The sequence below is a fragment of the Nomascus leucogenys genome, chromosome 4 (genome assembly GCF_006542625.1).
Source record: "Nomascus leucogenys isolate Asia chromosome 4, Asia_NLE_v1, whole genome shotgun sequence".
In the NCBI taxonomy this organism is placed as follows: Eukaryota; Metazoa; Chordata; class Mammalia; order Primates; family Hylobatidae; genus Nomascus; species Nomascus leucogenys.
Genome location: NC_044384.1, coordinates 30,937,676 through 30,963,142, shown reverse-complemented (window position 1 = coordinate 30,963,142; position 25,467 = coordinate 30,937,676). Strand labels below are relative to the sequence as shown.

Sequence of the window (25,467 nt, the reverse complement as noted above, 5' to 3'; positions counted from 1 at the left end):
TAATAAACTCTTAGAGCATGTGTACTGTGTTTGAAGGACTCTACAAATATCAATGCACGTTGTCAGTACAACCACCCTTTAAGGTAGGTGCTATTATGTTCACATCTTACAGGTGAGGGAACTGAGGCAGAGAGCAGTTCTATAAGTTGCCCGGGGTTATACAGCAAGTCAGAGGCAAAGCCAGGGCCTGGATGCAGGCAGGCTGCCGTAGAGTCCAGGCTCGGGCAATTCCCCTTCTTTCTCTCTCTGCTCAGCCCCTTGGGACCTCTCGGCAGCCTGTGACCCAGCCGTAGCCCTGCCCCTGAAGCCCAGTTCTGACCATTCAGCTTCGAAACTTAGAGATGGCCCCCTGTAACCAGGTTCCTGCCCTTCCCCCTACCATCGGCCTCCAGAGTCTTCTAAAACCTGGCCCAACCTAACTTTCCAAAACCTCTTCCTGCAACCCCACCCTCACTGGCCGTGCACCTGGTGTCTCCATTGGCTGGGCCTCCGTACTCTCTGACCATGCCTGGGCCTTCCCTGCTGGACTGTCCTTTCTCCAGAAACCCCACCTGGGCTGCAAGTCCCAGATCTGCTCTTAGCAGAATGGTCAGGGTCAGACTGGTGTTCCTCAGTTTACTCTGGCACTTTTATGCCTGAGGACCAGGAGCAAGAAGTATTTTATATCCATCAATCAGGACATCCTGGGCTACTCAGTCTTTGCCCTTGGCCTGCCTTGACTGTCACCTCTTCCCCCACTGCGCACCTTGTTCCTTTTTGTCCCCAGGGAGCAGAGATGCTCTGGCTTTGGAAGGAGTGGACTCCAGCTCCCGGGACCTCTCCCTACCCATGGTCAACTCATTGGAAGCCTGGAGTAGCTGAAATCAGACCATTAAAAAATTCCTCATGGGTTCTAGAAATATTACAGTGTTTTATTTGTAATATTTATCTAGCCCCGCATGCCCCGACCCCGCCAAGTCCAGAAATATAGCATCGTGGTTAAGAGTGTGGGCTGTCCTCAGCTTCCAACTTTCTAGCTGTGTGACCTGGGGCAAGTTACTTCACTTCTTTATGCCTGTTTCATCAGCTATAAAATGAGGACAATAGTGCCACTGTCTACCCCATAGAATTGTGGTGATGATTGAATAAGCATATTTGTGTTCTTAGAATAGTGCCTTGGACAGAGAAAGCACCATACGCGTCATTCATTATCATGGTGGTTGTTATATTATTGTTAGAAAAGAGAACTGGGGCCCAGAGAGGTGTTTCCTCTAAGCCAGTGTCACACAGCTAACAGCCACAGGTTGGAGTGGAGCTGGTAGCCTGCCTCTCCAGCCAGGGTCTGCTCTTTACTCTGCCCCTCCCTCTCCTTGGTACATGTTGCCAGGCAGTGGGCACTCCGTGAGCTTAAAATACCCAGGTGCTACCCTACCCTACCCTGTGTCCTGCCAGCTCTGCCAGCACTGGCCCAGCCCACTCCATCAGCCACATGACCAGGGCTATCTTTTTTTTTTTTTTTTTTTTTTTTTTTTTTTTTTTTTTTTTTTTTTTGAGACGGAGTCTTGTTCTGTCGTCCAGGCTGGAGTGCAGTGATGCAATCTCGGCTCACTGCAACCTCCGCCTCCCCGGGTTCAAGCATTCTTCTGCCTCAGCCTCCCGAAGAGCTGGGATTACAGGCGTACACCACCATGCCTGGCTAATTATTTTGTATTTTTAGTAGGGACGAGATTTTGCCATGTTAGCCAGGCTGGTCTCAAACTCCTGACCTCAGGTGATCCTCCTGCCTTGGCCTCCCAACTTGCTGGGATTACAGGCATGAACCACCATGCCCGGCTGACCAAGGCCATCTTTAATAGGCCTGGCTCAGTTTCCCATCCAAAAGAAGTGGACTCATGGGGCTGAGAGCCTCCCACTCTGCTGTCCTCTCCTCATCTTCATCTTCCCTCGGGCCACGCTCAACACAAGAAGGGAGCACAGGGCACCTCCCGGGGAACAGAGAGCCAGCGAGTGCCGCTGGGACCAAGGGCCTGACACCTGCCTCCTTGTCCCCCAGCTCAGAAACCACTTACCAGGGCTCCAGACCCACAGCAAAAATCTAAACATTCATTTCCAGTGGAGCCCAATACCATTTGCAGAAAGCCAGGCAGGGGCAGAAGAACAGGATGTGGTCCCTGCCTGCCTCCAGGGATGAGCTGTGGACATAGGCCATAAACATGGAGACATTTACTCTCGACACTAGGAAAAGGTCCTGGGACAGACAGGGCTTTTCTTATGGGCCAGGGTGACCAGGACCGTTTTCCGAAGGAGACAACACACGAGCTCCTTAAGAACCAAGAGAAGATGTGTTGAGGCAAAGATGAGTGGGGTGGGAGTGCCTGCAGGGGAATGGCGTGGGTGCTCATAGGGAGAAAGAAAGGAGCAGGGCAGGTTACAGCACAGTGTCCAGGGTGCCCCGGGATTCTTCTCAAGCCTTGAGGCTCCCCAGAGGGAAAGCAGAGGAATCCAAACCCTTGTGAATGCTCCCCAAAGGGGCTGCAGACCCGAGGTCACCTGTAAGAGGCTGAACCTGCCACAGGAATCGTAGAGATGCCAGAGGAGGCACCTTCTGCATTCGGGCCTCCTTGGTTCACGCGCAGACAGCGAGAGCACCATGCCCAGAGTCCTGACTTGTCACTGCTGCCATTTCCCGAGTGAGTGATGACAGCAGCAGCAGGATCAACTTATTGAGCCTTGCTCTGTGTCAGAGCCAAGCTGCAGCTCATTTCACCCTCAGAAGCCAATGCAATAGCCTTTATCATCATTATTTCACAAATGGAGAAACTGAGGCATGGACAGTAAGTGCCTTGCCCAGGGGCCCATGCTAGAAAGTGACTGGGTCCAGAGTCTGTCTGGATCCAGTGTCTGGCTCTCCCTGCTTCTGCCAGGGGTATTGGGGTGCTTTTTCATCTTTAAACAGTGTAGTGTGAGTCCTTGCCTGTGGGCATGGGGTGAGCATCAGGGCTTCATGGAGATGGGAGCAGCACACCCAGGATTTGGCTCCTCCACCAGTTTATCACTCAGCAGCCCAGAGAGCCACTCTGGTGGTTTTGACCATTACACATTTTAAATTATTTTTATTCTTAGTCAAATATTTAATTTTTTACCCATAATGGACAGTTGGTTAAAGGCAGGAAGCATTAAAGAACACTGATATTAAAAGGCTGGTTCATGAGGAACACGTAAGTGGTAATAATTCTGCACATATGCCTCAGGGTGCTCTGGCCGGATCTGCAAGCCTCATTCATCTGGTCAGAGTTCTCATGTGGCAGCTCCTGCAGCTTGCAGAGCTTCACAACCCTGGGCTGGAGGCAGACAGAGCCCAACACCCATCTGACTCTGTGTCCACACGGAGCCAAGGCCCTCCTCACTCACGTCGTGCAATTTGGACAGAAGCACTTCCTAAAAACTCTCGGGTCTCAGCATTTAGAAACAAAGCAAGAATATTACAAAATCAAACCAGTTGACTTTTATTTTTTTAGAAAAACATAAAATTCAAGAATTCCAAACAGCGGGCCATGAAATCAGTTTTTGCTTTTTGTTTCTTTTTATGCCTTATATAGTCAAACTTTAGCCTACAGTTTAGTGTGTACTGATGCCAAAGCCACAATGTAATGGTAATATGTCATTTTGAAATTTCTTTGTAGAAAATCATGCTTTGGCTTTTACAACTCGTTTACAATAAATGAAGAAGAATGCATCACTTGATAATTGGCAGAAGGCTAAATTTTGCCTGTATTCGTAAATGTTATTAAAGATCGGGTTAAACACGAACCTTGTAATTCACTTCCAATAACATATCAATCTAAAAACTGTATTTGACATAAAATAACTTCTTTATCTGGTACTACCAAAAATAACAGTTTTTTTTTTAACACTTAAGAGTGTTTCCAAGAGAAAATATTACAGTGAGAGGAATTCTCAAGTCCCAAAGAGTCAAGCAAGATTCAACTGTGGCAGCCCTCTAAACTGCCCCAGTTTTCACGAAGGTAAAAATAAGAATAATGAGAATTCATCCTTTTCCCTCCCGTTGAGGGGCTAAGTCTCCTGGTAAGTGCCTTATAGGTCTACACCCGAGAGGAGGGGCTTACTTTGAGAAATTTGACCACGAGTGCTTTCCAGAAGGTCAAACTGACTTGCTTATGGTGAGTGCTGGTACACAGGCCCTCCCAAGTTCCCCAAGATGTGGGAGGGTTTGGCCGCCCTTCAGACTGTGCCCAGACACTCAAGTTCCATTAGGGATTCTATTGGTTCCAAGTACACAGATGCACAATGAGGTCTGTGTTCAACCCTGGTAGTGCCATCCTACGGTGAGGGGTCTCTGCAGTTTCACCTCCTGCTAGGTGCAGCAGGACCCCCTTGTGTCAATTTTATTGTATTTCATTTGGTTTGCCCGGCGCGTAAGAAATTGACTTAAGAAAAATTGCCACCAAGCCTTTGTTGAGCTTGGCATTTCTTCTAGAATGGCCTCTTCCCTCCTCCCTTTTAACTAAATCCTGCTTATTTTTAAAAACTTTTGATTCTGACAAAATTTCAGACTCTCAGAAAAGTTGCAGGAATGGTACAAAGAATTCTTATATATCCATCACCCAGTTTCTTGTGATGTTAACATTGTATCCTTCTCTCTCTCGTGTATATATTTTTCTGACCCGTCTGAGAGTAAGTTGCCAAAATGATGCCCTTTTACTGCTAAATATTTCACAGTGTGTTTCTTTAAAACAAAGACGTTTTTTTCATAACCACAATACAATTCTCAAAATCAGGAAACTGATATAGATACGATACTGTAATTGAGTCTATAGATCTTACTCATATTTCTCCAGCGATCGATCCTAGACCATGGGCTGCATTCATTTGCCATGACTTGTTAGTATCTTTTAACCTGGGGCAGTTCTTTTTTTTTTTTTTTTTTCTTTTGAGATGGAGTCTCACTCTGTCACCCAGGCTGGAGTGCAGTGGCACAATCTTGGCTCACTGCAAGCTCTGCCTCCCGGGTTCACGCCATTCTCCTTCCTCAGCCTTCCCAGCAGCTGGGACTATAGGCGCACGCCACCACGCCCGGCTAATTTTTTGTATTTTTAGTAGAGATGGGGTTTCACCGTGTTAGCCAGGATGGTCTCAATCTCCTGACCTTGTAATCTGTCCGCCTCGGCCTCCCAAAGTGCTGGGATTACAGGCGTGAGCCACTGTGCCCGGCCAACCTGGGCCAGTTCTTAAGTCTCTGTATTTCATGACATTGGCCTTTTTTTTAAAGAGTGACGAGTTGTTTTTGTAGAAGGTCCCTCAACGTCGGTTTCTCTGGCATTTCTTCATGATTGGACTTGGGTTATAGGCACTCTAGTGATGTGACCTTCCCAGTGCACCATGTCAGGAGGTACGTGCTGTTCTTTAATCCCCTGCCTGGTGATGTTAACTATGATTACCTGGCTAAGGTGGTGACTGCCAAGTTTCTCCACTGTAAAGCTACAAGTTTTCCCTTTGTAATTAAGAAATATCTTTGGGGAGATATTTAGAGGCTATGCCAATGTTCTGTTTTTCTTCAAACTTTCACCCACTGACTTCCATTGATGATTCTTGCTTGAAACAATTATTCTTATGGTGGTTGCCAAATGATTTTCTAATTCCATCATTCCTTCTAAATGTACTAGTTGTCTTTTATCATAAGGGAAAGCCTTTCATTGACTTTTAACTCACTGCTCTAAGCCTCAGGACCTCAGCATTTGGGAACTAGGAGAGCAGGTCGTTGTCCCAGAATACACGGGCTGACTCCTAGCTGAGTGGTGTTTAATGTGAAGGTTATCAGCACCCTGCTACAAGTCCCTGGTATTTTGGAAGGTTCTAGGCAAAGAAACTATCTGCTGGGAAGCCATGTCCCAAGATGGCTGGGCTGGGGGTTCCACTATGCATGAAGCCTTGAGGAGTCCTCTCTGTGATAACGTCTCACCATGGCCCCATTAGTTCCACAAGCCCTGGCTGAAAAACGTGGCCCAGGGGAGGCCCTACTCCAGCTAACTCCATTTCATATTTCCCCTCCCTCCCAGGATGGAAAAACAGCCCTTCAGGGACAAGCAAACCTGTCAGTAATGAATTCGTGAGTGAAGGAGGCAGTCCCAGAAGGGTGGCTGGGCTGTGAGGCCTAATGGAGTGAGGTGGCTGGTGGCATTCTCCACCAAGAGCCTGGAGGCTCCACAGCCCAGGAAGCCCAACCAGCTCCTCTGTGTCCCATCTGTGGGGCCATCTTTGCTTCACGTAGGGGCCTTTCCCCAAGAAGCGCTGGCATCCCCTCCCAGGGCCAGCCCAAGGCAGAGGGAATGTGGACAAGGTTTAATCATCACCCTGTGGTCAGCACTTTTAGCTCGGGCTGTTACCTGTTTTCCAGCCCCCAGGCACACCCACGACACCTGCCTGCTCTCAGAGGTGCCCCAGGCTCCACACTTTCCCTCTTGAAAAGTGTCTCTCTTGTGCTGCACTCCTCTGGGATGCTTATGTTTGGGACACCAGGGTCACAGCTTGCTGGCCTGATGAAGTACTCCATGCATACTGATTGAAGTGAGAACGTGTGGGGAGGGTCTTGATGGGTGGAGAAGATCAGGCACAGGGACAACCAGATGCAGCACTATGATGGTGGCACCACCTCTCTAGCTCTTGCCTGGTAGACAGGAGGTCCAGGCTGGCCAGGAGGAGTCAGGAATTAGGTGAGAGGGAGCATTGTCACCAAAGATTTCAGGTCAGAGCATGGCAAGATGATAGTCACGACCACATAGCAGGATGGACAGAGGAGAGAGGCCTCAGTGTGGCATGGTCTCTTTATCCAGAAACAGAGACTTTGAAGGTCTGGGTCAAAAATGCCAAGTCCAGCCCCCCTGACCCCTGACCCAGGGTGGAGCTGAGTTCCCCTGCAGTCTTAGGGGGATCCTCCCATCCCCACTACTTCTCTGTCTCCCTCCCACCCCCAACCACTGCTGGTGTCTCTACTCTTCTCCTTTTTAGGGGTATTCCTCTCAGTTATGTGGGTCCTTCCGTTACCTCACCTCCTCCAGGAAGCCCTCCCTAACCTCACCCCAAGAACTCACCAGACCCCATGTCTTGCCCCATGCTGTGGTAGATGGTTCTTTGAGTAGACATAGCAATTTTGCCGCTAGATTTTAAGATCCCCAAGGGCAGAAACCATATGTTATATTGCTTTTTGGCTACCTGAGCCCCGACACGTAACAAATACACCAGAGTTTGATCAGATTTTAGGATTGCAAAGGAAGACTCCAAAGCTGGTATGTGGCTCTACCCAGATCTCAGGGGAGAGGCCAGCCTGAGAAGCAATATTCTTCATTCGTTAGCTCAAATGTGGTTTTCAATGAATCAAGAATAAACTATGATGGATGAGGAAGCTACCATCGGCCAGCTTGCCAACTGGCGCTGAGCCTCCAGCGCCCCATCTCCTACCCCAGCAAGCTCCCCAGTGGGTTCCTTGCTAAGAAACTTGGGAAACCCCAGTAGGCAGGCTTGCATGGAGGGCCTCTAGCCAGAAGTAGAGAAGTACGCTGGGCAGGGGAAGGAGCTGCACTGGAGCCAACAGGGTGGCGGCCCACACACAGCTCAGACCACTGAGGCATGTTCATTGTCCTAGGGAAGCTCGTGACACCTCGGAGTCCTGGGGTCACTACTCAGTTTCATGCCCAGGCCTTGAAGTGAAACACTTCATTCAGAAAGTTTAGGAGAAGAGAAATTGGCTTGTTCAAGAGGATTTTGCGACCAGGGGCTGCGACTCACGCTTGTAATCCCAGCGCTCTGAGAGGCCAAGGTAGAAGGATTGCTTCAGCCCAGGAGTTCAAGACCAGCATGGGCAACATAGCAAAACTCCTGTCTCTACAAAAATTAAGAAAAAAAAAAAAAAATTAGCCAGTCATGATGTCACGAGCCCGTAGTCCTAGCTACTTGGGAGGCTGAGGTGGGAGGATTTCTTGAGCCCTGGAGGTCAAGGTTGCATGAACTGTGATCATGACACTGCACTCCAGCCTGGGTAACAGAGCAAAACCCAAAACCCTGACTCTAAGAAATAATAATAATAATAATAATTTAACAAAAAAGGAGGTTTTTGTCATCAGCTGCAAGTCACCCCCATCGACGGCCGAAGTAATGGAGAAAGCAGCCCTTTCCACCAGTTCCAAGATGGACTTTGACGAATTAAAATGCCCAATCCTTTGCATTTTCTCAGTTATTCCTACTAGATTATTTTAAATAGCAGTGAGGAAGTTTTTCTAGAAGAGCGCAGATGGGTCAGTCTCTTGGAGTGAAGACCACAGGCGTGAGATGGGGGTTCAGGCCCTGGTCCTGGATGGGCTTGCTGCTCAACCTCTCCCAAGGGGGAAAGGCTCCCCTAGGGTTGCTGTGAGGATCAAGGGGGAGCATGTGTGTCCCCAGCAGGTGGGGGCCACTCAGTGTTTGTTAAATCTGAGTACCATGGTGACTTGGGATGAAGGGAGGGAGGGAAGGAGGGAGGGATAATGATGGTGCTAAATTGAGTATCACTATACCTTTACTCCACCTTCACTCCAGCCCTGAGAGTGGAAGGAAAGCCAGAAGCCCAGAGGTGTGGGACAGTGTGGGACAATGGAAGCAGGCCCATTCCCTGGGAAGGCACCTCCTGGAGATCAGCACACCCCATCCTCACAGCTACCATGTGCATAGCTGTTGTGAGGTCCATTTGATTGATAAGATAACAGAGGTGCAGAGAAGTTAAGTGACTTGTCCAAGACCACCCAGCTAGACCAAGGCAAAACCAGCATATGAACCCAAGGGTGTCCAGCTTTCAAGTTTTCACCACATCAGGCTGTCTGTCCAGATGAGAACTCCTTAGAGGGCTGCTGAGGTCCAGGAGGGCTTCCTGGATGAGGTGCTGGTTGCAGAATGGGCAATAGCTAACTAGTGAGGTATAGGGCACTGCAGTTTCTAACTGTTGGTCAGTGATCAGACACCTCCCATGACAGGAAGCTCACCATGTCCCCAGACAGACCGCTCTGTTGCAGGGCAGCCCTCCCCATCAGAAAGTTACTTTGTTAAGTGAGCCCAGGCTGCATCTCTGAGCCTTCCCTCCACTGGCCCCTTCTCCCCAGCCCTCTTTTATTAGACAGGCTCCCTGATTGGTCGCACCTGGGATTTTAAATAACTTTTAGGTGACTTTCTCTCCATGTGCCTTCCTCTTGGTCCTAGCTTTTCTAGTTTAAGGGCTGTTCCACCACACCAAGGTGGTAAGATTAAAACAGGCAAGGAAAGGGTGACTTCCAGGAGAGCAACTTCCAGGTCAATCAACTCGTGGGGTGAGTGAGACAGCAGAGGGCCAGCTAAGGCCCATCAGCCAGGGTGCCGAGGCCAGCTGTGGTGGATTCGAATGGCCAGGCTTTGGGCTGGGGATAAAGGAAGTCACTGAAGGTGGACCCCAAGCTGCAAGGACCCTGTCACAGTATTTCCCTCGGGATGATGGTAGTGAATGTTGGGTGATGAAGAGTTTCATGGTGGGAAACTACGCCCAAAGCTCAGCCCTTAGAGCCCAAAACCAGAACAGAAGCCAGACATCCTGGGGTCTCTTCCTTGACCTAACATTTGAAATAGCCCCTGTCTTCCCATCTGTACTGTGGATGCACAGTGTGATCCTTCCCTCTGCATAGCCAGAGGACTCCTGCTCTATTGCTTGGAAAACCCCCGGCATAATAATATTACAAACAAACACTAATATAGCACTTATATCGAGTCCTTTAAAACTCACAAGAACCCTATGAGATGGGTTTTCTATTTGTTCCCATTTTATAGGGGAAGAAGCTAAGGCGCAGAGCAGTTAAGGAACTTGCCCAAAGTTGCACAACTAAAAGTGCAGTGTCAGGATTTGAACTCTGGGGATCTGGCTCCAAAGTCCACACTTCAAACTACCACGAACTACTGTGAAGCTCGGGGGATGCCCAGAGCCACCAGCAGGCTGTAGTGAGGGTCCACGGGCCAGACCTGGGAGACTGCAGGGCTTGGCAGGCTGAGCGGAAGGGCGAGGGCCTTCCCCTGGAAACACTCCACCAGGTTCACGCGGAGCCTGGCGACTCCCCAGGGCAGCCGCGTGCTCTTCCCATGACATCACACTGCCTCAGAACTTTTGAGGCTGAGGATTCTTGGAATGCTGGATTCACCCTGGAACAAAAATAATACATCGTATTTATAACGTGCTTTTGTTCCCCACAGGCTTTCCCGGGCTTCATTTCATTGTAGCCTCAGACTAGCCTTGTGATCCAGGCAGGAGTCCTGTAGGTGGGAGGCCACCCTAAGAACCTGAGTCGGGGTTGGTCTCCCCATTCTGCAGGTGGGAATACTGAGCCACGGGGAGTTGAGTGGTTGGTCAAAGCTGCCCAGCAAACTGGTTCTGGGCAAGGTGGGCCAAGAGCCCTGGATTTCCAGTGGGGTTGAGAGGAGGCCTCAGAAATGGGTCCGCGGTTGAGTGAAGCTCAGAACCCCATAGAGTATCCCCAAGAAAGCCTTTTTCCCTTGGCCTTCTGTGCAGCCGCAAGATGGAGGAAGGTGGCAGGAGTCTGCGCGCTTTCCTCCCTTCCCCACGAGGCAGCAATGAAGCCAGAGGGGCCACCCGAAAAATAACCCCCGAGCCCTGCCCCACAGGCCCCAGCCACAGGAACCAGCAGACTGTAGTGGGAAAGGGCTGTTCCCAGCACAGATGGAAACCAAGGGCTGCAGCGGCTTCTGTGGTTTTCCCCAGACGCAGTGGAGCCAAGGCTGGCTGGCCGGATCTCCAACCCTCCCATCCAGAGCCCTCCCAGGCTCTCCCCTCACCAGCCCCGGCCTCCCCATTCCCAGCGGGCACTGGCTCAGCCCTCCGCCTTTGCTTCTGCACCACACGCTGCCATAGGACAGCCCACAGCTCCCTCCTTGCTGACTTTGGCTGAGGACTGTGGTCCTCTGAATTTGGGTTTAGTGGCTCAGCAATGGTGTGCAAGCTGCCCTACACTCTCAGAACACTCAGTGTGCTGGCTGAGGGTACACATTCGGGGGCTAAACTACCTAAGTTCAAACCCAGGCTCTGGTTGGTGCAAGCTGTGTGTCCTTGGGCAAGTTTCTTACCCTTTCTGTGTCTTGAAGACCTCTCTGTAAAATGGAGTGAACAATAGTGCCTCTCTTGGGGTTAAACAAAAGCCATGCCTGGCTCACTGTAACTGCTTCCTACATGTTAGCTATGAACCATTCTTCTGCATCCCTGTGATGTGAGTTTGAGTCTTGTGGCCTCAGGACCACCCTGAGAATGTGTGAACTGCCCTAGTCCAGAGCCTGCACTTGGTTTATGCTCCAATGTGGCTGTCTTGACTTTCTCAATAGCTTTTGAACCAGGGGCCCACATTTTCATCTTGCACCGGGTTCCACTCATTATGTGGCCAGTCCTGCCTCCAGGCCAGAGTAGAACATAGGCCTGTGGCGCTCTCCACTTCCTTTCCTTCATGATTCTTGTCCTGGGATGAAGCTAGAGACCTGTTTCTGTAACTAATAGATTCACATCTGTCTCTCCAAATGGACCCTCAGCTTCATGAAGGCAGCAGCCCTGTGCGCTGGAGTCATTGCTACCTCCCCTCCCCAGACCACAAGGAAGATAGAAGGTTCTGCTTCATCTGAGGGAAGTGGATGCTTTGGGAGCAGTTCAGAGGCATGCACAAGACACTCTGGTGGCAGAGACGTGGGTGTGATGTAGGGCGTTCCAGACTGTAATCATATCAGGAGTCTGGAGGGCTCGGGTGGGACCCTGGGAGCTGAGGAAGGCTCCTGCTCAGGTCTGGACCTTAAGACCTGGATAGGATTAGGGGAGTGCTGAAGGACTCCGTAGGGACAGCTGAACGGCTTTGTCACACACACACCCTGCCTCCATCCCAACTTCTCTCAGAGGGCTGCAGGAGCTTTGTGGCCTTGGGCAAACCCACTGACATCTCTGATTAACCACTGGGCAGAACAGAGTCTCAGCATGTGTTTAATTAATGAAACAATAATGAACCAGCCTTTCTCTGCATCATTTATTGTTCATTCATTCATTTATTCTACAGTTGGTGAGAAAAGTCTTTGCCTGTAGGGTACAGAGGTACCAATCAGACCTTTCATCTATTCCAGAGCATCATTTGGCGAGGTAAACGTCTGATTTCTAAAGCTTTTAGTCCATGCAGTGAGCTACCACACTTCTTACATGAACTTTTGCTTAGGCTGGCAAAGACCTCAATCTTGAATTGTTTTCTACCCAACTCTGAGCAAGAGAGCCACAAAATCTACTGGAGTGGGAGAGTCTGCAGCTTGGCTGGCCGCCCACAGTGGCAGGAGTGTTTCTGATGCATGCTGGCCCTCTCCTCTCAGAGTGGAGGGAGTGCTCAGGAAGTAGCTGGTCCAGTGCTGCTGTTGCCGCCATCATGATAATGATGGCCCTGGCAATTACAGGGCCTGTGAGTTGCCTAAGCTTTGTAGCGATGCCCCCAGTTCTCCAAAGAGCACTGAGATCTCCAATAAGTAATTGTTAAATCCAGTCATTTGGCATGTTACAGCAGAAACACAGATCTGAGTTCCAGTGAGGGCTTTGCCACTAACTAGCTGGGCAACCCTAGAAGAACAAAGCAACCTCTCTGGACCTTGGTTTTCTCATCCATCATGCTGAAACTCATGCAATCCTCACAACTGCCCCTCAGGTGGGGACCGGCACAGCTGGAAACAGAGACACAGAGAGGTGAGATCACCCAGCCCACGCAACTATGAGTGGCACAGTGCCAGGCTCTGTGCAGGCTGCCATCCCCCAGACAGACCTGGCAAGGAGTGTCCTGCAGGGACACCCATCATCCAATTCAGCCCTGCGCGCACCATGGGTGCTCCGTTAGTACAGGTCACTGTGATCCTTGTCTCTGAGTGTTCATCAGCCAATACCATGATATCCCTTGGTTGACTCCCTCATGAGGGAAGAAAACCTCCCCTCCCTTATACTTTTCCTGTTTAAGCTTCCCCATCATTCTGCAAACTGGTGTGGGTGTGTGTGGCAACTTTTGTTCCTGGGTCCTATATGCCATCGCTCAGCTAAGCAGCCCCTGAGCTGCAGAGAAATTGCCGGTGCCTGTGCCTCCGAGCCTCACCACAACCCTTGCGTTGTCCCAGGTGACTGGGCCAGGGCAGGCAGAGCTCACTCAGGGCATGTGTAGGTGGGCAGGAGTGGAGGTGCCTACGCTGGTAATAAGCAGTCATCATTTTTCCTGAAGGCAAGAAATATGAGCCCATGCATAGTTTTAAAACCACTTGCCCTAGGAATTTTGCTTTCAGAAATTTTTAAGCAGACCTACAAATTATGTGGTAAAGTGTCCGACATGGAGAGAACCATAATAAGTCAGTGGCACTCAGAATATCTAGTTGGGAATGATTATGAAATAAAAAACGAACAGAGGGACATTTGTCTCCATTTGGACTGCTGTTAAAACCATTTTTTTAAAAAACAAAATTTGAAGTTATTCTCCCTACACCCACCTCCCAAAATGCAGCTGTGGTGTTCCGAGAACATTTTTGTTTTTTTGTATAAAAGAGTGCAATCTTAGAGTAAAACAAGACATCTGATTTCAGAACCCAAAGAAGAAAGAATAAACTAAATGAACGATGGAAAAAGCATAAACTGACGATTTCCATTCTCCAAAAAAAAAAGCATTATTTTCCTAACAGCAGGTGTTGCCCATAGCACAAATGGAATATTAATCTTATCTCCTGGGCCATTCTTCCTCACCCGAAGAAGACTTCCCCAGAAATAAAGAGGCAGAGAGGTGGGTTTTTGCCCTTCTTGCTTGCAGGGCTGCAAAACTGGGTGTCCAGTATGTTTCCCAACCCAGGATCTACATGTCCATGTGTCTGAGACCAAGTGCAGCTTCCTTGCCGGGTTGCTGGGAGCAAAATCGGCTCATCCCTGGCCCAGCCAAACCCCAAACCCACAGGTTTCGTGGGGAGCAGCCAGCTGGCCCCTGAATGAAGGTATCGACGAAACCCAGCGCCAGCAAATACAGAAGAGAGGGGAGCTGGTTTTGGCTGGTCCAGCCAACGACCGCTGACAAATATTTGTGAATGGCCAGAGCAGGGAAGCCTGGGTGTCCATTGTTGGGGAACGAGGCCCAACCCCAAGTCTGTTCCAGTGCCTTAGCAGCCCTCTTGGCTCCTTCTCAGGCAAAGAACTTGGACCTCATGCAGTTATCACCACCGAGGTCTCAGTGACCATTCAGCCCTTTCTCTCCATTACTACAGGTCACTGCGGTCCTTTTCCCTGAGTGTTCATCAGCCAAGGAGGCTGTATGTAAAAGCAAATGGGAGACAGATGGGAGGTGGCTGCAAGGTGCTGTGAGTAGTTGACAGGCTTAGCCCACTCCTGGAGCCCCTGGCAGACCCTCTGCTGTAGGAGTGCACCTCACGGAGCCTCAGTTGTCTTATCTGTCGAATGGGAAGAAAGGTTCTTGGCCTGCCTGCACACAGAGGCCAGCCCCAGCAATCACATGCCCTGAGAACTAAGCAAAGCCTTGTGCAAGAAGAAGGAAAAGGGAGGACAGAGGGCCAGTCTCAGTGCCTCTTCCTCCAGTGGCATCTGGGTTCTTCCCTGCCCTCCCAGGGCTCACCCAGCTGATTCCATCTGCCGTTAACTCCATATCGAGATCTCCTTCTTTTGAACCTGTTAGTCTTGCCTACCCAATTAGGAGGGAACACTTGAGGTGGACTCCCTGGTTTCCCTCCTACCTACGGATGGCTTTCCACATGTGCAAAGGAGCCGCCACCCAGCAAGGGTGAGTCTGAGAACTCCCACTAATGCCAAGTGGCCTGGGGCATTCTTGTCCATTGCTATATTGTCAGGGCTGGCTGGCGCCAAGCTCTTTCGAACCAGGAAGACATGGAATTCCAGGTCCCTCCAGATTTCCAGGAATGAACAGCAGAAGCCCTGCAGGAGCCAGCTGATTTCTTTCTGGAGCCCCTGACCACCAGCCATGTAGCAATTACTTCCTTCCCCCTCCAGGTAGACAGAAGTTGTTTTCTATTCTGGGGGTGGAGGAGTGCACTGGGTAGAGAGAGGGAAATCCCTGATATGGCAAGTGGGAAACCAGGCAGTTTCAAGACGGATGTTAGGAAGGGCTTGGTCAACCATCCTTTGGGGACATTTCTTGGGCCATCGCTGCAGGCGCCACAAAAATTCTAAATAAGGATGACAAAAGTTGTGAGAATCAATTATTATCTGCCAGGGAATTTCCAAGGTTCCTCTCTGGGCTTAAAAATAACTCACATTGAAAGAACAAAGAGAATGAAGGAGCAATTAGTTGAAAGTAACTGAGAAGTTAAAGGAGGGAGAATTCACAAAAAGTCACAGGCACGAGGCACCCTGGAGAGTGGTCTGTGGGCCACAGCTTCTTCTGGGCTTTCCAATGGGGGTTGCCTCACACTCTGCAGAATGAGGGCTGCAGCCCTCCCCGCTGACTCAGGCATTCGGGGCTGGGCTGGGCTGGGTAATCGGAAGGCCAGTTGGTGGTAGAATCGTTGGGAGGAACCTGACTCAAGGGCCCCACTTTTCTCATGGGGCCCAACTCTTCTCCAGGTGCTGGTGCTGATAGCTCCTACCCTGCCATGGGGAGTGAAACTGAGTATTTCAGCAATGCCAGTGAGGAGGGGGGTGTGTTTGGGAATGGAGGGGCTGCCTCTCCCACCCAAGTGTCAAGGCAATAGTGCTCTTGCCCAGGAATGTATATCAGAACCCAACAAGATTGAACTTGGACACCAAGGATGAAAAATGTCACGCAGGCCTCCTGAGAAGGGCCCAGGGTATGCCTAGTCAGCAGGATTCAGTTCAGGGTACCAGATTTTTACAGATATTTTAATAATGACTCTTAAATTATTGAAATAAATACAGACAACCCCAAACCTTGGACACTGTATATAAAAAGAAACCTAAGAAGACTCCGAAAGGTAGAAAGAAGACAGACAGGCCAGGGACCTTGGGAACTGAAGAATGACACACTGGTGAGTTCCTGGGGTATTCTTCTTGGCTCAGATATCCCAGACTTGGAGCTAAAGAAACCGGAGGCCCAGAAACACTATGAGGCCTGAGCAGACAAATGGAGCCCCAACAAAAGCCCACTCTTTCTAGCCAGAGGACCAGGGAAGGGACAGCCTAGCAAGACAGAAAACTCAAGACAGTAGCTACTTTCCTCCAGCCAAACACCCCTGCAGGAACTGTAGCCCCACCCCCACCCACCACTCCAGCAGAGGCCCAATGAAGGGCCTAGACTGTGACAAGGTACCCAGCACCCCAACAGGGTGGTGTCAAAGGGACTGTCATCCCCATTGGGGATAATGAGCTACTAAGCTTTTCAATGGCAGCTTTTCAGTGAAAAAAAATTTTTTATTAATTTTAGTGGGAAAAAAATAATGCATTTAACCCCAACCCAGGATACCCTCAATTTTTCACAAATAAAAATGTAGCAAGTAAATATTAAAACTGAATTTATATAAGTAATAAGCAATAAGTTGTAAGTAAATAAATATAATTTGTTCATAATAGGCAATGCAATGAAGGTCTGTGGTACTCAAGATAGGTCACGGAGGAGGTGCAGAGCTTATTCTTTAGAAGCTAACATTATCTTTCTGCAAAATCTTTCCACTATTTTACAACCTTTGAGGAATTCATGCTTATCTTGTGCTCCAACTGCACTTCCAGTAAAGTTGTGGCATGGAAAACCCCCTGAGGGTAAGATGGAGTTTGAACATAGTAATGCTTTGAGTGGCAGGAAGCAGCCTTTGAGCCAGCCAGAAGGGTCATGAGAATGTCCTCACCACCCCTTCACTTGCCTTTTGGCCACAACTCAAAAGTTTGGGGTTTGTTCCTGCTGCACAACTCATACCTGTTCTCTGTGCTTAGAAAGTGTTGTTAGATGAGCCTGTCTTGACCTACACCCATCATGTTAAATATTCCTTCTGTATCTGTTTGCTAGGTTGCTATAACAGAGTACCACTGACTGGGCTACATAAACAAGAGGCATTTTATTTTCTGACACTTCTAGAGGCTGGAAGTCCAAGATGAAGGTGTCGGTGGGGTTGGTTTCTTCTGAGGCCTCTCTCCTTGGTTTGCAGATGGTCGCCTTCTTGCTGTGTCTCCATGTGGTCTTTCTTCTGGGCATGCAGCCTCCCTGGTGTCTCTGTGTGTCAAAGGTTCCTCTTGTTATAAGGCCACTAGTCAGTTCAGATTAGGGCCCACCCTAACAGCTTTGCTTAATTTAATCACCTCTTTAAAGGTGATCCGTCATATCTTATCTCCAAATACAGTCACATTCTGAAGTGTTGGGGGTTGAGGCTTCAACATATGAAGTTTTGGGAGGTGGATAGGGGACACAATTTAGCCGTAAAAACTTCTTATAGCATATTTAGTTTGTGGGTTTGGGGGTGACAATGACAATGTTCCAAAAAAAAAAAGTTGTTTGAAAGGGATATAACTTTTCAAGAAGCATTATGGTGAACAGTCATTCATAGGAAGGTGCTTGTGAGAAGCAGGTCTGTGTATGCATCTTTGCTGGTACATGCATAGAATATGTCTGGAAGATTCACACACATGGAGCGGCTGCTTCCAAAGGCCATACATGATGACAGAGTCAGAGGCAGGAGGGTTCACTGTTATCTGCTACTGGATCTTTTTAATTTTGTTCCACATGCTTGCATTCACACATATTCTAGTAAGTGAATGAAGTACCGATTTTAAGGAAAGAATTGGCTTTGGTCCTCTGCAGTAACAAGGACCTGTCTGCCTGTTCTCTGCTGTATCCCCAGGCGCTGTCACAGACTCTGGCACGTAGAAGGTGCTCAGGAAGTGTTTGTTGGAAGAATGAGTATATGGACAAGGCAATGACTTCCTGTTGTGGTGGCTGGGCACAGGGACTCTGACCGGCCCGCCCAGTGATCGCCTTCTCTGTCTTTCCTCTTCCGTTTGCAGGCGGCAGCAGAGACCTCCGGGGGGGAACAAGCCCCAACAGCATGGTGACCACCAGCCAGGCAGTGCCAAACACAACAGGGACCACCAGAAATCCTACCAGGGGGGCTCAGCACCCCACCCCTCAGGGAGGCCCACTCACCACGGCTACAGCCAGAACCGGCGCTGGCACCATGGCAACATGAAGCACCCACCAGGCGACAAGGGGGAGGCAGGTGCACACCGCAATGCCAAAGAGACCGTGACCATCGAGAACCCAAAACTAGAGGACACTGCAGGGGACACCGGGCACGGCAGCCTCGAAGCCCCCCGCAGCCCTGACACCCTGGCCCCGGTGGCTTCTGAGCGGCTGCCCCCACAGCAGCCAGGGGGGCCAGAGGTTGAGACAAAACGTAAAGACAGTATTCTTCCCGACCGCATCGGGGAGCGGCCCAAAATTACCCTGCTCCAGTCTTCCAAAGACAGACTGCGGCGAAGGCTAAAGGAAAAGGTACCGGTAATTGAATTTTTGTTCTTCTCTTGCACCAGGGAGGACAGCAAGAGGTAGGCACTTTGGTAGGTGGGCACAGTGCAGAGCCTTGTGGGTTTGAGGGTCTGGGGAGCCGTGTACAGGGAAGCAGGGGCTTTGGTCACTGTGGGGACCCACCACACTGGTCCACCACTGCCAGCAGGTAGGGCCATCATGAACCCCTCCAGCACACTTGGGCTTTTCACCTTCCAACCTGCAAGAGGCCCAGGGTAGGCACTTGGCACCAGCCCCCAGCCCAAGGGAGTCGGGGGAAGAGATGCATGCCTGGGAGTGATGGGGGAGGTGCGGAGAGCATATTCTAGGGTTAGATATTGTTTGTGCTGAAGGGCGCTTGGGGAAATGTGGAGCTTATGAAATAAGGACTGAAGCTTTTCTACAGGTGAGTACCATCCAGGCAGTGGTCTCTGCCAGAATGGGGAGCAGAGGTGAGTTGTTCAGAGTGGGGGCAGACTGATTCCAGCCTTCCTGTTTCCCGCCTTCATTACCCAGCAGCCAGGGAGTGCTCTACAGTGCAAACCGTAAGGCGGCTCCATTCTCAGCATCACGCAGGTGCCCGCCTGTGCTAGCGTGAACCCGAGAGTGAGGCCTCCTTACGTTTGTTCCCAGGAGCCTCTTTCTGCACCCTAGTCCTGGCCTGGCCCGTAGCTTCAGGAGATGACCCTAAACCTCCAGAAGAGGGATGGGGATTTGTACTTGCAGCATAAAGTCCATTGTGCTCACCCCAGCGCCACCACCCCCGACCCCACTGCCCAGCAAGGACACAGGTAAGGTCACCCTGGAGAGGAACTGTCCCAAGAAAGGCCAGCTTGTCTACAGCCATCGCCACACAGCAGCAGGGCCTACAGAGGCTTCCTCCTGGGGCTTCTGCAGAGCTCCATGTTCTGGGCTTCTCCTCCATCCTCCCCTACTGCTGTCTCTCCTCAAGCTCTTGCCCCGGAGGCCAGGCCCAAGGTCCACACTCAGGCAGGATAAGGCAGGTCAGACCTCTTCTTGGATCCACTCTTGAAGATGAGATGCTGCTCCCAGTATCCTCCCCACCAAGTCCTCTAGCGTTCTGCTAAATGTAACTGCAGGGCAGCAGAGTGGAAACAGCACGGGCTTTAGAGAGCAGCTGAGCAGGCTCAGACTCACTTTGCCTTTGACTGGCTGGGTGGTCTTGGGCAAGTCACCTAACCTCCCTGAGCCCCAGTTACTCATCTGTAAAATGGGTGTTAATACTACACACCTTGCTGAGAGACTGTGAAGGTTAAATGAAATAACGTGTACAGACATGTTCTTGTGGGTAGTTCCTATTCTATATGCAGACCACTGTTCCTGCCCTGGGGCCCAGATGGTCTGAAGAGAGGGCTACATGGGGGAATGGAACAGAGAAGGTAGATCTATAGCACCTATAGATCAGTTTCAAGGACTCCACTCAGGTGAGGCCTCCTGAACTCCTGGATCAAGAAGACATGGGCTCAGGCTCAGGCTGGGTCACTCCCCACTCTGCTAGTTGCTCACTTTAAAAAAAGGTAAATCCTAGGTGGCCAACCAGCCACATCCTAAACATTTTCATCAGTGAGAACAACACTTTCCTTCTCCCTTTCAAGAGACAGGTAAAGCATGAGATGTCTCTTGGGGTGGGGAGTTGTGTCCTGCTAACTTTACCCAGGGACTCAGAGTAGCCTTCCCTGAAGAGGTGGTTGGGTTTGAGGAGAAGAACTAGGACACCCTATTCCTTCACCCAGGATTCAGCCCTTTCTTTTTTTTCTTTTTTTTTTTTTTTGAGACGGAGTCTCGCTCTGTCGCCCAGGCTGGAGTGCAGTGGCGCGATCTCGGCTCACTGCAAGCTCCGCCTCCCAGGTTCATGCCATTCTTCTGCCTCAGCCTCCTGAGTATTTGGTTCTCAAGCCAGAGACTAGCTGCCCTTGGAACTCGATCCCACCATGGAAGGGCTCAAGGAAAGCTATAGCTTTTCTCGTCTAACCTCACCATGTTAGGTGAGGTTAGGAAACTGAGGCCCAGAGAGTGGAATTACTTACACAAAGCCACACAGCTAGAGGCAGAGAGTGGGATCTAGAGCCTTGGTCTGTGCCTTCTAGCCCAGAGCTTCTATTGTCGGGGACAGAAGAACAAGCTTGGATCTCATTTCATGACCCTGACCCTGCCCTTCCAGCCAGATCTCACTCCCTTGCAGTTAAGTTGTTCCCATTCTTGGCCACCAAGAATGAGTCAATACAATAAGATGACATTTTTTTTCTTCTTCAAGCCCCTGGTCTGGTCCTAGTTGCAGTGAAACCTCATAAGGCTGTAGGGCTTTTTACTTGTAATATCCCTCCTAGAAGCACCAACCGTTTTAGTGGCACATGGGAGGATTCCTTGGTGTGTGGCATATGTCTACAGAAGACCAGCATAGTCTCCACAGGACAAAAAGCCAGGGCTGTGCCCACAGGGGGCCCTATGCCCAGAGAACAAGTCATCTTTGGGCATTCGGAGCTGAGGGTGTGGGGGACAAGGTGGCCACTGCCTGGGCCGCTTTTAACCACCACTGCAGGCATTTTGGATCTGACCTGCCTTCCTGACCAAGTCTTCCTACCCTCATTTTTTCTTTGGCCCGATTTCATATTTGTTATCTTATTTCCTCTTTCGTAAGTTCCATTAAATCATTTCTAGATTAAGACATTTGATGGACAAATAAACAAAAAAAGCCAATGTATATGAGAATCCTGGGTAGGAGCTAGAACCCAAAAGCAGTATCAGTCCTGGATGTCATAGGGGCCAAGAAAAAAGGCAACAAGGAGCTTTTGGCGCATGACGGGTCTTTGGCAGAGGTTCCCAGAGGGACCAGCCCTCAGATCCAGGAAAGTAGGCCTGGTCCTGCTTTCTGGGGGTGGCCACCCTCTTTCCACCAGGGCACCCCTGCACAGAGACCTCGGCTTCACTCAGGCACATTCATTTGTCTCTGACACCCCCAGGATGAAGTGGCCGTGGAGACGACCACTCCCCAGCAGAACAAGATGGACAAGCTGATCGAGATCCTGAACAGCATGCGGAACAACAGCAGCGACGTGGATGCCAAGCTCACCACCTTCATGGAGGAGGCCCAGAACTCCACCAACTCCGAGGAGATGCTGGGCGAGATCGTGCGCACCATCTACCAGAAGGCTGTGTCTGACCGCAGCTTCGCCTTCACCGCTGCCAAGCTCTGCGACAAGATGGCGCTCTTTATGGTGGAGGGGACCAAGTTCCGGAGCCTGCTCCTCAACATGCTGCAGGTAACTGGATGCCGGCCGCCACCGCCCCACGCCCCCTGCCCCTCTGCGTTCGGTGAGTTATTCCTAGCGAGAAGGCTGTGAGTTCTGGCCACAGTTGGACTTTTCCCAAGTTCCGCCCTTGCCCGATTAATTATAGAAAACACAAAGGCAGTCAAGGGGCCAGGAATGAGTGGCTGGATTTGTGTGTGTTTATGTGTGGGCTCCCTGGTTACGATGGACCAATATAATTTTATAGGTGCTTTATGTTTAACCAGCCTTTCCCACTTTCTATTTTCATAAGAGGCTGGCGCTTGGTCTCAACCTGGCTCTGTGCTTTGACCTCTCCACATCCAAGCAGACATGAACTTGCTGTGGACTTCTCTTTTCCTCCTCCTTCCACCCAGGGCTAAGTCCTTCGACCTTTGCAGATATGCAGTTGGTCATCGCTGGTAGTGAGATGGGTTTGAGCAAAGCCACACATAAGCAGAAAAGGGATAGTCTGTTTACCTTCACACTATGGCTCCTGGGCAGAGGAAAGGCACGGTGATGCAAGACTGTCTTCATCCTTGCTCTTTCCCTCTTAATATCGCTTCAACTCTGAGAGTGTAACCCCACCCCTGATCATTGCTTCCTCCATGGAGACCCGCGTCCAGTGGTTCTATCAGCATGAGTGTGTCGTGGGAGTGGGCGTGTGCACTTGGACGGAGCTTAGCAATGTTTCATCTCACAAGTACCTGCTTGTCTGTATGGGCAGTAGCAGACGAGCTGGTGGCCCCAAAACTGGTGACATCAGGGAGAGATAGCAGGGTCATGGGATGGTGGCCACACCAGGTCCTGGGACTGTCCTTGGAGACTCTTGGCTGGGGGAGAGCCATTTCTCCTTTCCTCCTATTTTGTATTTTAGAGACTAGTTGAGATTAAAAGTGAGTTGCTGGTCCAGATGAGATAAAATGGTAGTTTCCAAGTAATGAAGTAGAATGGCAGGCTACAGGGCCGTCTTAACAAAGTGAGTTGCCCGTCCAGGTGAGATAAAATGGTAGTTTCCAAGTAATGAAGTAGAATGGCAGGCTATAGGGCCACCTTAACTAGGGTGACCATACAATAGATTCATCCAAACTGCAACACTTGTGAAAGTCAAAGGGGGTTCAGTTCATAATTATGCCTAGACAACAGGTGTAAACAAGGGCATATGGCCACCGTCACCTTAACCATGTGGTTCACAGTCTGCTGTCTTCCCTAAAGCTGGGAGGAAGTTGCCGCTAAGGCCACCTCCACATGCAGCCGGCAGGGCTCCATCCCCACCCACCCTCTCCTCTGCATGTGAGTTGCACTCACTGCAACATGAGCCCTCCCTGGCCAGCCTGGGCTGCTTCTCTCCTGCTCCAGGCCCTGATCAGGTTCCCATTCCTGGATCGCCCGCACTCCCCTGGTGACGAATTCCCGCATTACCTGAGGGATTTGCACATGGGGCATGTTCCTCGCGGGCCGGAATGTCCTGGGAGCGTGTGGAGAGTGGCGGGCAGAGAAGCCTGTCTGCCACAGAGCACCCAGCACAGGGGAGTCAGGGACAGCATCAGCCTATGGTCTCAGCTTTGGGTTTTGTTTTTCAAAAAAGGGCCAGGATGGGGCAAGAGTTCTAGACAGTGGTTGCCAGCTCCAAGTAACCCAGCCAGACCCAGTGGCAGACAGGCACCCAGGGCATGGGGCACTTGGGGAGGGCAGCTGGCTGCAGGGGCCACCTCAGATTGGGCATTTCTTCCAACCTGCCATGGTAAGGGTGGCCTCACCCACAAGTGTCCAGCGGACCATCCATCCTGGGGAACAGTCAGCCACAAAGGGGGCCCTACGGCCTCTGCACTCACCTCTCAATCAACCACAAAGTGCACTGGCTTAGGACAGGCTCCAGATGTCCCAGCAGGAAGGGAACCTGTTTGGCTGCGTTTAACTCAACAAAGTCCTCTGCATTCCCCAGCTAAGAACTTCTTGTGGGATTAGTGTGCTGAGAGACAGTTTGGCAAACACTACAGCAGGGAAAAAAACACAAAATTGAAAGCTGGGAAGCAAGGATTCCAGACCTGATTCGTTTGTCATCAGTTGGAGCTTGGCCTCTGTAGTTCCCGTTGGGAAAGTGCAAACAACAGCCTTCGTCAGTGTACCCTCGATTTTGCGCTGCTGGAGATGAGCCTGGGCCTCGGGAAGGGGCACGAGGGACCCTGTGTGAGCCTTTCCCTTTCTCATGCTCCCAAGGCCTTGCCACTAGTAGGAAACTGTCCTGGGTCCCCCTAAGTCCTCACAAACCCACTCACCCCATATAGTGGCTCAATGGTGGGTCTGCCATGAGTGATGCAGGCTTTGGGACTAGCCTAAGAGACCTAGTCCTGCGGGTGCCACCTTGTCTCTGGGGCAGAGAACTGGCACTCCACATCATTCTCCCCACCCCCCACCAGCCAGGCTGAACCTCCCACTACACCCTGCATGGACGGACTCTCCCCCAGCCCAGAATTCGCTTCTCTGTCCCACTCTGAGCATGCACCTCCCCCTGAAGCATCTCACACTCCTATTTCAGGTGGTGATGGGGCCCCACTTTCCAGGAAGCACTGGCCCTTCTCCTGTCCCAGCACCTCTCATCCTGTAGCCACAATGTTCAGTCACCCTCCCGGTATTCACTGAGTATTTCTAGTGTGCCAGGCACCAGCCTGGGGACTGAGGATACAGCAGTCAGTCAATGGGCACAGCTTTGTCCTTAAAAGGTTTGCAGTGAAAAAGGAGTTGAACTTAAACCAATGGCCACATGAATCCACAGTGACAAACTGGGGTGTGTGCTGTTACTGCCCCCCTATCTTGGGCTCTGGGAGGTGGGAACCCCTCTACTTTCTGCACCTCTATATCCCAGGGGCTGCACAGTGCCTGGTGCTGGAGGGCCCTCAGTCATCATGGAGAAATGGATGTCTGAAAAGGAAGGCTTTGGAAGCCTCCCTTCTCCCGGGCTAGGGGCCTGCAGGGACAGCTGAAGTCCAGGGCAAGAAGGGAACCCCCTATCCAAGGCAGTCACGGCTCACATTCTGAGGTTTCAGAGCAGCTCCTCCTCCCCTCCCCCACAGTGGAGGAAGCCAGTCATTTGCCTGGCTGGAGTATCTGCAGGTCAGGTCTTTAGAAATCTAAATGTCCACATAGGCCACCACTCACCCCTGTTTACCACCTGCAGTCCCAGCTTTCATGTGAGCCAAGGAGGGAGCCCCTTGAGAGTATAACCAGAGGCTTGATCTGCGTACACAGGCCTCCTGGGTGGCTAGACAGGGCCCTTTCAGCTGCCACGGGAAGGCGGGTGGACTATGCTGGTGCAGGGCTTCCCTGACCCCACAATGGCCCCCTGACTCCAAGGCCCAGAGGACACCTGAACCACATCTGGCTGAGCCTCTTCAGGCCCTGTGCCTTCTCTCTGCAGCCAAGGAGACAGAGGTGGAGCGGGCCTTTCTGGACAGCATAATTCATGGCCCCTCACCACCCAAACCCAAGAGGTGCAAGAAAAGAAAGCGATGGGCTGGGCTCAGCCAAACCTGCTTTCCCTCTTAACACCTCCAGGGATGTCTTTTTTCACCTGACTTCATTTTCTGGCAAACTATGTTTGCATCCCTTCCTGGCAGGCAGTTCTAGACCCGGCGTGCACAGTCCTCCCCTCTGCTTCCTCCTTGAGGTTT

At 50.8% G+C, this 25,467-nt stretch overlaps 1 protein-coding gene across 9 annotated transcripts in view; it reads left to right on the top strand.

The window, feature by feature from the left end:
• CTIF (cap binding complex dependent translation initiation factor) overlaps positions 1-25,467 on the top strand; it is a 330,607-nt gene that overhangs the window by 205,703 nt on the left and 99,437 nt on the right. For 7 of the 9 annotated variants that reach the window (XM_003267571.4, XM_030810474.1, XM_030810471.1 and 4 more), the window contains 2 exons: positions 18,011-18,503; positions 21,491-21,790. In XM_003267571.4, the coding sequence (XP_003267619.1) occupies positions 18,011-18,503; positions 21,491-21,790 (793 nt within the window). The remainder of the gene's footprint in view (positions 1-18,010; positions 18,504-21,490; positions 21,791-25,467) is intronic. The other 2 variants (XM_003267572.4, XM_030810473.1) reach the window with 1 other exon arrangement.